The 15283-nt window shown below is 44.7% G+C and overlaps 1 protein-coding gene across 1 annotated transcript in view; it reads left to right on the top strand.

Moving 5' to 3' along the window:
* The window catches only part of LOC141092518 (fetuin-B-like), a 31135-nt gene extending 16335 nt beyond the window's left edge, over positions 1 to 14800 (top strand). Inside the window, exons 4-7 of the mRNA XM_073578739.1 lie at positions 10198 to 10358; positions 10881 to 10988; positions 13281 to 13370; positions 14165 to 14800. Coding sequence (XP_073434840.1) covers positions 10198 to 10358; positions 10881 to 10988; positions 13281 to 13370; positions 14165 to 14713 — 908 coding nt within the window. The 3' untranslated portion in view covers positions 14714 to 14800. The remainder of the gene's footprint in view (positions 1 to 10197; positions 10359 to 10880; positions 10989 to 13280; positions 13371 to 14164) is intronic.
* Positions 14801 to 15283: the final 483 nt, after the last annotated feature.

Here is a 15283-nt window from a genome sequence, read left to right on the forward strand (position 1 = left end):
TAATAATATATTAAAAAACACAATCACATTAAAAAGTGTGATAAATGTCAGTGCATATACAGTATATAGAAAATATAAAGCAAGGTTCCCAGTGAGGGTTCAAAGAGAGCAAATACACAAGTCACACAGATATATGTATAAAAATGAGTAATACGCTAGTAAAACATAGTAGCTAAGCAAGAGATAACTAGACAATAGCATAAATCCTTCTCAATAGGCAAATGTTTATAATTCCTGAAAAGGAATACGCATCTATTGCAAAAACACGAATGTCTAACATATACCTGAACCGCTAGTATGGTCTATATGTACCCCACAAGTGTGGCAGACAAGCTCTATGTATGTGGAGCATACAAAGACGGATGTCAAAAAGAAAGGAACATCTTACCCATGTTCATAGTGCACTCCTGCCCAACTCCAATGTGGGTTTTGCATAAGCTTCTTTGGCAAGTTGGGCTCCCAAGCATTTTATGAGGGATTCTTTGGGGGGTTGAGCTCCAGTGTGTTATTCATAGACTTTTTAAAGGTGTTGAGAACTCAAGGATTTCACCTGAACTTCTTTGGGGGGGGTTCGAACGTAACGTTCCGAATGAATTATTGAGGGATGTCAAGTTCTAGGTAATGCCACTGTTGTGATAAATTTAAGACACTTCTTGATGACTTTTTTCACAGTGTTCCATTATACATCTAATTGCTTGGAATTTATTTTATACACTTCTCCTGACTAGAGATGGTTTAACCCAAGCAGTAAAGTTCGACGTCCGTACCGAGCACCTACTGTTTGGGCACGGACACCGAACACAGACTTCATCAAGAAGTCCGTGTTACTGTTTGGATTTGGCCCCCCCAAACACTGGGTATTTGTTGCGTCTTCTACGAGGGACCCCAGGGCCCTCAAGACTCATAGGACCCGGCTTGTCCGGATGACGACGGTGAAAAGAACTGACCAGCCGATCCGCATGTATGTCTGAGGCTGGAACCCAAGACCTCTCCTCTGGACCATACCCCCGCCAGTGCACCAAATACTGAAGAGTACGGCGTACTACTCGAGAGTCCACCACCTTGGCGACCTCGAACTCTAACTCGCCATCCACCATGACTGGAGGTGGCATCGGCGTCGTGTCCACCAAGCCTACCACCTTTTTCAATAAAGCCCTGTGAAAAACGTTATGTATTCTGTACACCGCAGGAAGTTCCAACCGATAAGCCACTGGGTTAATGATGGCAGAAATCCTAAAAGGCCCAATAAACCTTGGACCCAGTTTTAAAGATGGGATTTTGAGTTTTATGTTCTTCGTAGCTAACCACACCCATTCACCCACACACAGGTCCGGACCTGGCACGCGTCTACTGTCAGCCACCCGTTTGTACCTGGCACTCATGCTCAACAAACGCTGTTTCACCCGCCTCCAGACTGATGACAATCGGGCTCCTAGCTGATCCTCCTCCGGGACACCCCCGGAGTCACCCTGACGTAAGGTACAAAACTGAGGATGTTGACCGTACACACAAAAGAATGGAGACTCTCCTGATGACTCTTGGCGGTGATTATTTAATGCGAATTCGGCCAGAGGAAGGAAAGTAGACCACTCCTCCTGGTTGTCGGACACAAAGCATCGTAAATACTGTTCTAGATTTTGGTTCATGCGCTCAGTTTGTCCATTAGACTGTGGATGAAACGCCGATGAATGTGACAACTTGATCCCCAACCTAGAGCAAAAAGCTTTCCAAAACCTCGCCACAAATTGCGTACCCCTATCAGATACTATGTCAGACGGTACTCCGTGGAGTCTGACCACCTCCTTCACAAATACCTGAGCCAACGTCTTAGCATTGGGCAAAGAGGACAACGCCACAAAATGCGCCATCTTTGAAAAACGGTCAACCACCACCAGGATGACCGTGTTCCCTGCCGAGGCTGGCAAGTCAGTGATAAAATCCATGGAGATTTCTGTCCATGGCCTATTGGGTACCCCCAGAGGCTGTAGCGTGCCAGCAGGACGGGTTCGGGGTGACTTAGCCCTAGCGCACGTGATGCAAGCTGCCACGTACGAGACCACGTCCTGCCGGATTTTGGGCCACCAGAAACGACGCGATACCAGCTCTAAGGTGCCCTTCACCCCTGGGTGACCAGCCAGTACCGAATCGTGGTGTTCCTTCAACACCTTAGGCCGAAGATGCAGGGGTACAAATGATTTGTTGGCAGGAAGTCCTGGTGGTACCTCCTCTTGGGCCTCGGCAATCTCCGCCTCTACCTCAGTCATGAGAGCCGAGACCACTACCCCTTTCTGGAGGATGGGTACCGGCTCTTCCCGAGGTTCTCCCCCCGGAAAACACCTAGACAAAGCATCCGCCTTGGTGTTTTTAGCCCCGGGACGGTACGTCACAAGAAAATTGAAACGAGTAAAAAACAATGCCCAGCGAGCCTGCCTAGGAGACAGACGCTTGGCCGACTCCAGGTAGAGCAGATTCTTATGGTCGGTGATAACTGTGACCTGGTGAGCCGCCCCCTCCAAGAAGTGTCGCCATTCCTCAAAAGCCAGTTTGATGGCCAACAACTCCCTGTTGCCGATATCATAATTCCGTTCGGCCGGCGACAGCTTCTTGGAGAAGTAGGCGCATGGATGCATCTCGCTCAAGGACGAGCCTTGAGACAGTACTGCCCCTACTCCCACCTCCGACGCATCAACCTCTACCACAAAAGGTTTAGACACGTCTGGTTGCACCAGAATGGGGGCTGAAGCAAAACTATTCTTCAGACGCTCAAATGCACGTATAGCCACCTCAGGCCAGTTCGCCAGATCGGCACCCTTCTTTGTCATGTCCGTGAGCGGTTTGGCGACAGTCGAAAAGTGTTTTATAAATTTCCTATAATAATTCGCAAACCCAAGGAACCGCTGGAGTGCTTTCAGACTCTCCGGCCTCTCCCATTGCAACACCGCTTGCACCTTAGCGGTGTCCATTTTAAAACCGGCTGCGGACACAATATATCCCAAAAAGGGCAACTCCTGGACAAAAAATAAACATTTTTCCAGCTTAGCATAGAGCTGGTTCTCCCGGAGCAACTGTAACACCTGCCTAACATGCTCCAAATGAGTGTCCCGATCGCTAGAATAAATGAGGATATCATCCAGGTATACAATCACAAATCTCCCCAGGACATGAGCAAATACATCATTAATAAAATGTTGGAAAACGGCAGGCGCGGTGGTCAACCCAAACGGCATAACCAGACTCTCAAAATGACCCTCAGGAGTGTTAAACGCCGTCTTCCACTCATCCCCCTGACGGACCCTTATGAGGTTATACGCCGCCCTGAGGTCCAGCTTTGGAAAACCATTTCGCCCCCGCTACCTGGTTGAACAAATCCGGGATCAACGGCATTGGGTAGGGATCACGGATAGTAATCTGGTTTAACTCTCGGAAATCCAGACACGGGCGTAACCCCCCATCTTTCTTCTTAATGAAGAAAAACCCCGCGGCTACAGGCGAGGACGAAGGCCGGATGTGACCTTTGCTCAGACTCTCCGCGATGTAGTCTTTCAGAGCTTGTCTCTCAGGACCAGAAATATTAAACATCCTGGCCTTAGGTAATTTGGCCCCGGGTTTTAACCTAATAGCACAGTCATAGGCTCTATGTGGAGGCAGTTCTGAGCAACCCTTCTCAGAGAAAACATCCGCGAAATCCTGCAAAGCCTCCGGCAGGCTGGGCGTCACGGCGGACACACATGTGGCCAAGCAATTGTCTTGGCAGAAACCACTCCATTGTACTATGTCCTGAGTTTTCCAATCAATTACCGGGTTGTGCCTGGACAGCCATGGAAAACCCAGGACCATTTGAGCTGGGAGATTACGGAGGACCCTACATGTAACCGACTCAGAATGTAGGACCCCAATGTGGAGTTTCACCTCTGCCACAAACTCAGTAATCTCCCCTTGAGGGAGGGGAACAGCATTAATGGTCACCACCTGTATGGGGTGAGGAAGTTTTTCGATCTTAAACCCGGCGGTGTGTGCAAACTCCTCATCTATGAGATTGGTGGCGGAACCGCTATCCACAAACACTGATATATGTAGCTCTCTGCCGGCGATAATAACCTTGGCAGGGAGCATACATTGAGATACCATCATGGAGGATATGCATACGCTCAGTTGGGTCTCCTCCATACCCTCTGAGCTTAACAGTTTTCCGCCGGTGTGACCCTCTTAGGTAGCACCGGGCAAACGTTAACATAATGACCTCCTTTACCACAGTAGAAACATGCTCCGGGCTTCCGGAATCCCGGAGCGCGAGGCTGAACCTGTGCCACGCCAGCAATCTGCATAGGTTCAGGGGACTCATCTACTTCAACCACACCTGCACCTCTGTTTTCCCCCAGAGGTAGCGTCTCCTGTGCGCCCTGACGAAAACGGCGATCAATACGTATCACCAAACTCATGGCAGACTCCAATGATGCCGGAGTCTCATACATCAGGAGGGCTTGTTTCACCCTCCCTGATACCCCATGAATAAACTGGCTCCGCAGTGCTGGGTCATTCCACTGTGTGTCTACAGCCCAGCGGCGAAATTCCGAACAATAGTCTTCTGCCAAGCGCTCCCCCTGGCGGAGGGCGCGGATTTTAGATTCCGCTAGAGCCAGTCGGTCAGGGTCATCGTAAATGAGCCCGAGGGCAGAAAAAACATTATCGACCGAATGAAATGTAGCAGAGTCAGCTGGTAAGGAAAATGCCCATGCTTGGGGGTCACCACTCAGTAATGACAACACCAGCCCTACTCGCTGGGCCTCATTACCTGAGGATATTGGCCGCATGCGGAAGTATAATTTGCAGGCCTCCCGAAATACGACAAATTTGCTGCGATCGCCTGAAAATCGTTCTGGCAGCGGAAACTTCGGCTCTGCACCGATACCTGCAGATGCCGTTTGCACCTTTGCTACTACCAGGCCCTGCTGCTGAACTGCCCCTTTCAACTCGGAGACCTGTATGGACAGCGCCGCCAACTGGCGGGTTATGGAATCTAATGGATCCATGGACTCCTGAAAAAATGTGGGCCGATTATAATGTCACGGGGGCTTAGTTCAACTAAGGCTGAAATACCCGGGGCCCCTGTGGTGTCCCTTTTACTAGGGGAAACCCTGTCTGACCCTCAACCCAGGGTTTTTGCTGAAGGTGCAAATGCCTGAGCCTCCGACCTTTCCTTATCTCCTGCTCAGCCCTGCACTTAACCCTCCACCCTCCACCCAGTGAGGAGTCACACCACCAAAGCTCCCACACAAATAATGACAGACAGGGAGAACTTAAACTGCACTGCGCCGCACACACACAGGAATAAACAGTAATGTGAACAGGGAACAACTAAACACAAATATGGGAAGGAGAAAGGATAACGACGGATCATACGACACCAGATATGAATCTCTCTCTCTTGAACACCTCCACTCCAGACCGGAACCACTTGGTATGAAACACAAGCTATAATCGGCGACGCCCATATGCCAGTATGACTATTTAAAGACCGTGGGCGTGACTAACCTTCCAACCTGGTCTCCAGCAGGATTAACCCCCGAGAGCCTGAAGATTAAACCGGCGCCACTGAGGCTATAGTGGCTGGAGGTGGAACTACCTCTGCCTGCCGGATGCTGTGGTGTGAACAGCGTCCGACATGACAGATAATGGGAGGTGGATATATAAGGATGCAAGGTGGTTGTGTGAGTGTCTCAGCCTGGGAACACAGAGAGCCTGTCTGTGTGAGAGACACACACGTGAGTGGAAGCAGTGCCCACTGCAACTGTGGTTTGGCTGGACGGGAGAAGCCCGCCAGTTGGTAGTTAGGTTGTCCATTGTTTAGTTAGTGCCGGACAGGCAAGGATTTGTTTTATGTTTTATTTCCTTTTGCATTGCTTTCACCATTAATAAACCTGACCCAGGGTCAGTTATACACGAATCCCCGCTCTGCGCCTGAGTTTCATGCTGACTGCACGTGACCTTTGACCCCAGCAAAGGCGATCCCGGAGTGTTTTATCACAGGGGCCATAAGAAAAAATGGCTATATACTGTATACAGAGGATATAAAAATGTGCAAATCACTGTTAAAATGTGAGGTTTTGCATTTAAAAAAAATCATACCAAAAAAGAATAATAATTTCAGAACCTTTCAATCTTTAATGTCTTCTATAATGTGCACAATTCAATTGAAAAATAAATTGAAATAAAAAAAAAATAATGTGGTTGAATAAATATGCACACCATTAAGCCGGGGTCACACTTGCGAGTGCAATGCGAGAAATTCGCATCAATACCCGGCACTGCCGCCGGCACTCAGTACCGGAGTGTTGGCTGCATGTATTTGTATGCAGCTGAAGGCTCCGATCCCGAGTGCCGGCGGCAAGGCCGTGTATTGATGCGAGAGACTCGCGCTAGTTTCTCGCATTGTACTCGCAAGTATGACCCCGGCCTTAAACTAAAACTTTGAGGTAACCTTAAAAAAATAAAATAATGTGGTTGAATAAATATGCAAAATTTTATCCTTGGAACTTTTGACAGTATCCAGTCTTTTTTTCCACTACTGTAGTCTTATCAGCATGGCGCATTGGGAATTAACAATCTTTGCCCACTCTTACTTGCAGTAGCGCTCCAAATCTGTCAGATTGTGGGTCTGGGCTTTGGCAGGGCCATTCCAAAACGCATATCTTCCTCTGTCAAAGCCATTCTTTTGTTGATTTGGAGACAGAATTAGGGTTGTTGTCGCGCTGAAAGGTAAAATCCCACTTAATCTTCAGCTTTTAATTAGAGGCCTGATCATTTTGTTACAAAATTGACTGATATTAGGAACTGTTCATAATTCACTCCCACCTGATTAAAGTGCCAGTTTTAGCTGCTGAAATAAACAGACACATAATATGGTGATATTTTGTTGATCCATAGTGTTGGCTTTGTGTCAAACATACCTTTTGGAATTTCGATAAAAAAAATTCAACCCTGGTCTTCTTGCAGAAGTTATTGAGGAAGAAGATATTCTGAATTAATACAGCACAAAGGGACTGCAGTGCTTACCTGCCCAGGTCTCAGAACTAGTGCACTCTCAGGATGCAGCAAACCCATGTAATAAAGATGACAGCAACACAGGTTAAAAATAGTGAATCGACAACCACTGACAACCTACTAACTCATGGAGGGGGCGATTGCTTAGTATTAGATTGCACTAAAAAGGCTTGTATAGAGCGCTGTTCACACACAGGTAATGCACAGAAGATATTCTGAACCAAAAATAATAATTATAAAAGAGAGGACTCTAAACATAATATGTAACCCCCAAAAAATAAGAAGTCATAACCTCCATATAATAATTTAAATGAAAATTTTATTAATAATATATTAAAAAACACAATCACATTAAAAAGTGTGATAAATGTCAGTGCATATACAGTATATAGAAAATATAAAGCAAGGTTCCCAGTGAGGGTTCAAAGAGAGCAAATACACAAGTCACACAGATATATGTATAAAAATGAGTAATACGCTAGTAAAACATAGTAGCTAAGCAAGAGATAACTAGACAATAGCATAAATCCTTCTCAATAGGCAAATGTTTATAATTCCTGAAAAGGAATACGCATCTATTGCAAAAACACGAATGTCTAACATATACCTGAACCACTAGTATGGTCTATATGTACCCCACAAGTGTGGCAGACAAGCTCTATGTATGTGGAGCATACAAAGACGGATGTCAAAAAGAAAGGAACATCTTACCCATGTTCATAGTGCACTCCTGCCCAACTCCAATGTGGGTTTTGCATAAGCTTCTTTGGCAAGTTGGGCTCCCAAGCATTTTATGAGGGATTCTTTGGGGGGTTGAGCTCCAGTGTGTTATTCATAGACTTTTTAAAGGTGTTGAGAACTCAAGGATTTCACCTGAACTTCTTTGGGGGGGGTTCGAACGTAACGTTCCGAATGAATTATTGAGGGATGTCAAGTTCTAGGTAATGCCACTGTTGTGATAAATTTAAGACACTTCTTGATGACTTTTTTCACAGTGTTCCATTATACATCTAATTGCTTGGAATTTATTTTATACACTTCTCCTGACTAGAGATGGTTTAACCCAAGCAGTAAAGTTCGACGTCCGTACCGAGCACCTACTGTTTGGGCACGGACACCGAACACAGACTTCATCAAGAAGTCCGTGTTACTGTTTGGATTTGGCCCCCCAAACACTGGGTATTTGTTGCGCTGTCACGTGCAGGACAGCTCGGCAAACACCGCTTCTGATCTGCGGTAAAATCCTCACCACCGGTCAGACAGCCACAGTTTCCACACTGTCAAAAGACAGCGTGAGTCAGTAGCTATGATTGAGGTATAAAGTTTACTTCCGGTCATTGGTGTTGGCTGATGGGCTACTGCTCCTATCAGTCGACACCTGCTGTCACTAATAACAGCGGCTGATGGGAGTATTCATCAGCTGACACCTGCGCTGTAAATAAATAATTAAAAAAGAAAACTGGCGTGAGTCCCCTGTATTTTTGATAACCAGCCAGGCAAAACTCACAGCTGAGGACTGCAACCCTCAGCTTTCAGATTCAGCAAGGTTGGATATCAATAATAGAGGGGAACCCACACTGTATTTTGTATTTATTTTAATAAATTAAAAACCAGTGTGGGGTCTCACCCATTTTTGACAACCAGCCTTGCTAAAACAGACAGCTGGGCCTGGTATTCTCAGGCTGGTAAGGGGCCATGGATATTGGTCCTTCCCAGCCTAAAAATAGCAGCCCGTAGATGCCCAGAAAAGGCACATCTATTAGATGCACCAATTCTGGAGCTTTACCCAGCTCTTCCCACTTGCCCTGTAGCAATGGCAAGTGGGATTCATGTTTGTGGGGATGGTGTCACCTTTGTACTGTTAGGTGACATCAAGCCAAGTATTAGTAATGGAGAGGCATCTGTAAGACACCTATCCATTACTAACCCTATAGTTGCATGGTAAATAACGACACAGCCAGAATAAGGTATTTTGCTTGAAATAAAACAAAACACTTTTACGTTTTAATTTTAAACAAACACAATTATACTCACCTAAAGCCTAATTCCACTGAATCCCTCGTCTCCTGTAATAAAACAAAAATAAAAAACAACAATATCCCTCACCTGTCTGGCATTCTGTCCCATACCATAATCCATATCTGGGGATAAACAGTTTTCAACCTGGATGGTACCAAGATGCGCCCGTCCAGGCTGAGAACCACTGGTGAATGAGCTGTTGAGAGTGCAACATCAGTGACTAGCAGTGACGTCATTGAGGTTACTACCAGTCACTGAGGCTGTGTTCCCAGCCAGGCTGAACTGCAGTGACCTTGGTGAGATCCCCGCTAGCACCATGAGAAAGTCTCATGGTTCAGAGGCAAGGTCACCGCAGTTCAAATTCACCATTGTTAAAATTCTCCAGGTGAACTGCGGGTTTGGGTCCAGGTACTGTTCTGGTAATTGAGCCCAAACTTTTTGTAACTGTTTGGCCAAACCCACCGGACTCGAACATACCCGAACAACGTATCTCTACTCCTGACATAACTTTCATGAGATCCCTTTGCTATATTGTAAGCTGTTTAAGAACTATAACTTTTCAATTAAGATGCAACTAACAAAATGTCAGAAAATTCCAGTTAGAACAGCAAAACTTTATATGGAGTTAGTGAGAGTCATTTTAAATTATGCCAACTAACAGGTCTGACCTCTGGGTGAGATCATTTCACAGACCTGTGGGAGCGCAATTGCAGACAGACACTTCCCACGCTTGCACAGGTCTGTGAAGCTGTTAGACCTGTGAGCGTGGGAGGGGGGAGAATCACTAACATGCTTCTGTGTTTCTCGCTGTCAGACCTATGTGAGGTGAGCGCAGGGAGCATAAATTGCGTGTACACTGGTGGTGGGGAGTTGGGGGGGGTTAAGGACGGAAAAGCTTGCAAATAACGCCAGGGGGCGCTAGGGATCATACTTCAGAAGATAAAAGCTTGTTTGCTTTTGAATGGAGCATAATTTTTAATAACTGTAAATTACAAAACCATTTGTTTCCACCTTTTCTGCTTGTGCTTGGTTAAATGTATTCTTTATAGTGGCACAACTCCTTTAAATAGTCTTAAAACAATAACTGATTGAAATCATGAAAATAATTGTAAGACATTTATTTGTTCCATATTTCAGCCGCTCGAGACGGATTTGGTTGTGCTGGTTGCCATTTTTCTATACCTCTGAATGACAGTAATATTGAAAAGGTTGCAGAGATGAGTTTGGAGAAGTTTAACAAGGAGAGTGACTACAACAAATACTTTGTTCTTGGAAACATCACAAAAGGAGCTCGACAGGTAAAGATAAAACAATAGTGGATAATTATTAATAATTTACTGCAATGCAAATATGTCAATTTTTTATACACACAAGCATTGCCAAGTATTACACATTCTATTATAAGACAACCCTGTAAATACTGGAATATTTTAGATGTCTGTTCAATCAGAGCTGTACAATTTCCTCCAACATATTCTTTAGATCACATACTGAATTACTGATGCCATTTGCCTTTTAAGTCATTAAAAGAGAGCGTCTTACTACTTTTCTCTCCTAGAAATAAGCAAATCATGACTACGGTTTAGAGCAGGTAAATGTATAGGATCCGGACATGTTTTTACTCTATATTCCATAAAGAAGGTCTTATTCTATATCTTTGTGGCAGAACTTTAAATGCATTTTTGGAACTTCAAAAAAGCCACACATTTTCATGTATTAAAATGAGGTTTTGCAATGATTTTTTTGCGGTAGTGCCATTTAAGACTGCACCCCAATATAAAGACCTACGTTTAACTAACGATATGCACTCATTTTCCTAGGTGGTTGCAGGAACAGCTTACCATGTTGAATTTACCATTCATGAGTCTATTTGTAACAAATCAGCTGAAGATTTCGCCCTATGTGATCCACTGGATTGTGAATTTGCTGTAAGTAGATCAGGAGACTAAGGCCGACGTCACACTTGCGAGTGCAATGCGAGAAACTCACGCCTCAATACTCGGCACTGCGGCCGGCATTCGGGACCGGATCGCTCAGCTGCATAGAAATACATGCAGCTGCACACTCCGGTCCCGAGTGCCGGCGGCAGTGCCAGGTATTGAGGCGTGAGTTTCTCACATAGAACTCGCAAGTGTGACCCCGGCCTTATGGTATTAATTTCTGTTTTTCTCGTTATCACTTGAGAGGCCTTCTACTCCTACTTTAAAGGGAACCTGTCACTTGTTTTGGCCACTATAAGATGCAGCCACTATCTTTCAAGGCTTATCTACAGTATTCTATAATTCTGTAGATAAGCCCCCGGTCTGACCTGAAAGATAACAAAAATAGCTTTTATTATGCTCACCTGTGGGGCAGTCCCATCCTGTGGGTGTCGCAGGTCCGGGTCCGGCGCCTCCCATCTTCTTGCGACGCCGCCTTCCTGCTTGCTCCTTGGCTCCTCAGCACCATGCTCCTGCGCAGGCATACTTCTCTGCCCTGTTGAGGGTGTGGCGCCCCTGACGGTTCAGTCGCCACAGAGGTACTGCACCTCCCCCTGAGGTGTGGTACCCCACCATTCAGGTAAGGTGGAGATACCTGACCACACTCCAACACCTGCATCCCACACAACATAGTAGTGTAGCAAAGCACCTTTGGTGGCTCCCTGCTTGGAACATGAAGAGTGCTGGGAGGTGGGTGGAGCTTAGTCTGCACAAGAGAGCGGGAGATGATTAGGACTACGTGAGTCTGACGAGGTCAGTCTGTGCGAGAAGATCCCCTGAGTGGGATGGATTGAAGGAAGTGCTGCAGCAGACCTCAGTGACCTGGGTCTGCTGGCACAGGAAGGAGATATTCAGAAAGCCTAATTCTCCATAAGAAAGATAGTTTTGTACGGAACGTAAGGAGGAGAAGAGAACTAAGGATTAGGGTTAGAGCAGAGCCCTTCCTCAAGTTCTAAGCGCAAGGCCGGGGTCCGGTCCCCGAGGTTGTATGGATACTAATGGTCCTGCGACAGACACCGGAGGAATAGAAGTTGTCACCACTTTATTCCCAAACAAGACTTGGGGGCACAACAGCAACGTGAGTGAGCCGGGACTTAGTAGCAAGGAGTCCCCAAAGCAGGCTACAGCTGTCTGCCATACAAGTAGAGTTCTAAGAACATCTGAAAGGAGGAACTCCAGTGTAACTCAGTACTGTGAGTACTTCAAATAGGCGCTAGAAGGGAGACGTTCAGAAAAGGCACATGTTGGCGGAGTGTTGGAACTGAGTACTTCATCTTGGCTGGAAGTTGGCTGAGCTCCTGACCTGGAGGACACGGCAAGGATGTGGGCACCTGTATGCACAACAGACTGTGAGTAAAGCTTTGTAACTACGTGCCCTGGTGTCCTCCACTTATTCCTGCGCCAACACACTCAGCACTGCTACATTGCTGTGCCTAACACGGCACCATCTACGTCTCCTCACTCTCTCCCCATCTACACTGCCCTGGGACTACAGCCCTACCTGTGGAGGGCCACAACATCATTGCTGCACCACACCATCTGTCCCAGAGGATCTGTCTGCAGCGTCGGCTTAACACCTTCATTGCCGAACACCACAGGTGGCGTCACGAATCATTCACTTATAAACTTTAATCATCATCATCAGCCACGCTTAACACCATTCCCTTTTACAATGGACGCCCAGGGCCACGGACCGGGTCACAGCTACCGTGACATCTCCCATTGAAACCCATGGGCTCGGTACCGAGTACCCCATGGCCCTGGAGGGCGACCCAAGGGCAAAGCAAATTCCTGCAGTGTGCAGGCACTGGGCGTCTCTGACCTTTCCCAGCTCCTGCTCACTGCAGCACTTTGCAGCCAGTCACTCCGGTCCCGTACAGAATGCCTTGAGCACCGCAAGCTCTATATTATCCCATCCAATTTCATTGAAAAATAATGCATTTGTTTAGGCCATATATAATAATGTTAAAGATAGATTGTCATGGCACACTGATGGTTTTCTCCAGAAAATGCCTTTTTAATTGCTATATTAGGGAATAGGGGACCTACTGTATTTAAATATACCCCAAATCTGAAGGAACACAGGGGAACTGACACTGCTAACTTCTTTTGATGTCAATTGGTTCCATATAATGCTTGAGTAAGTGCTGTAGCTGCTAAAATTATTATTTTAGTGTCAATAATAATCTGTTATGTTAGATGCTATATTTAATTAACTTATTGTATTTTTATTTTCACCAGCATTCAGGCTACTGTCAGGGTATGGCTGTATGGAGCATACCAAGCCAAGATAATGTGAACAATGTCAAGTGTGAAATATTTGAACCAGAGGTATGATGTTAATATTATAATATAAGTAAAATCCTGACTATACTGTATATTACTCATAATACGATTGTCAGGCATACTGCCCATTAAAATGGTAAAGAAAGATTAACTTTTGTTTTTTCTAACATGAAGATTCATGTCGAAATAGTATAACTGTTGCTTAATCTTCATCTATATGAAAGCCTCTAGTAATTGAGATGATTTTTTGACGCTAATTTTATTATCAGTAGTATTAGTATCACTTCCTGTGTGTTACCCTGATTAGAAATATAGTGAGATGTTGGTTTTCTAGACCAAAATATACTACAAAAACACCAAATACCCAATCATCAAAGTAGTTGAGCCAGTTTTCTGCGCAACATGTCATTTTCACGCCAGTCTGGCCCAGCTATGCCAAAATGGGAGGTGATGCGCCTGAAATGGGGCTTGGCAATGTTCAGCTGACTTATTCATTTCCTCGGGGAGTAAGATTTGTGGCAAGGCACACATCACTTGTACGATGTGTCTGACTCATAAAGTGGTGTGTGCCTCTTATTAAATAAGACTCCTTTTACTCCACCATGCCCCTTCATTAAGATTGGCATGTGCAATGCCAGTCGTAATGAATCGGAGCCTTGGTGCCTGTAAACTGTCCAGTATATTGGCTATAAAATCAAACGAGGTCACAATTCACTTTTAATATTTAAAGTTACACTGTATTTTCGTATATTTTTATTCAGTAGAGTTTTCTTTGAACAATTTATATCACATCATCTCAGTGTAATTTTACTTAAAGATAATAATGTCTTTACCTTTAGGCAGCTGTTGTGGAAGAACAGAAACATAATGAAGGCCATCCCACTGATCAACCAATTAATGACAAAAAAGATCATGAAAAGCATGGTGACAGAGGAAGAGGAAAAAAGCATGGTCACAGACGAGGGCATGGGCATGCTAAACATGGTGATAAACACTGGCATAAGCATGACCACAAACATGATCATAACCATGACAGTGGAAGTCATGAGCATGATCATGAACATCTACACAATTATGAACATCATCATAGTCAACCACAAAGATCTCGTGGTCCTCCATTCCATCCACCCAAAACATTGGGCACCATTACATATCTTTCTGAAAATGAAAAAACAACTACAGATTCTCCTGTAGAACAAGAAAAGAAGGGTAAAGGACGAAAACCAGACAGAAAATGGGAAGGAAGACCATCAAAATCATTTATTCGTCCATTCCCTGAAAAGGCATCAACATCCGATCAATGCCCTGGTCCAGCCATGACTCTTCCAGTTACTGAAAATTTTCCCAGCATAGGAGGAACACAAGAACCAACACGACTTCCAAAATAGACATGATCTAAAATGTGAAATATAACAATCTTGCATTCCTATTTTGTGAAGAACACCTGTCAAAGAATATAAATATGTAAAACAAAAGTTTAAAATGGTGTGTGTTTTGTTTAAAATGAAGCTCAATAACATTTTGATTATATTAATTTCAAAGGGAAACCATATGACTCCAAAATTGTATGATGAAATGGCTTAACCTTAGGGAAAACCCACAACTAATAATTTCCCATCCCATTACTTAACCCCTTCATGACCAGAGGTTTTTCCGTTTTTGCGTTTTCATTTTTTGCTCCCCTTATTCCCAGAGCTATAACTTTTTTTTTTATTTTTTGGTCAATATGGCCATGTGAATGGCTTTTTTTGTGGGACAAGTTGTACTTTTGAAAGACACCATTGGTTTTAACATATCATGTACTGGAAAATGGGAAAAAAAATTCCAAGTGTGGTGAAATTACAAAAAAAAATGCAATTCCACAGTTGTTGGTTTTTTTTTTACCATGTTCACTAAATGCTAAAACTAACCTGCCATTATAATTCTCCAGGAAATTATGAGTTCATAGACACCAAACA

This window comes from Dendrobates tinctorius, unplaced genomic scaffold, assembly GCF_039654945.1.
Source record: "Dendrobates tinctorius isolate UK_male_01 unplaced genomic scaffold, ASM3965494v1 ptg000060l, whole genome shotgun sequence".
In the NCBI taxonomy this organism is placed as follows: domain Eukaryota; kingdom Metazoa; phylum Chordata; class Amphibia; order Anura; family Dendrobatidae; genus Dendrobates; species Dendrobates tinctorius.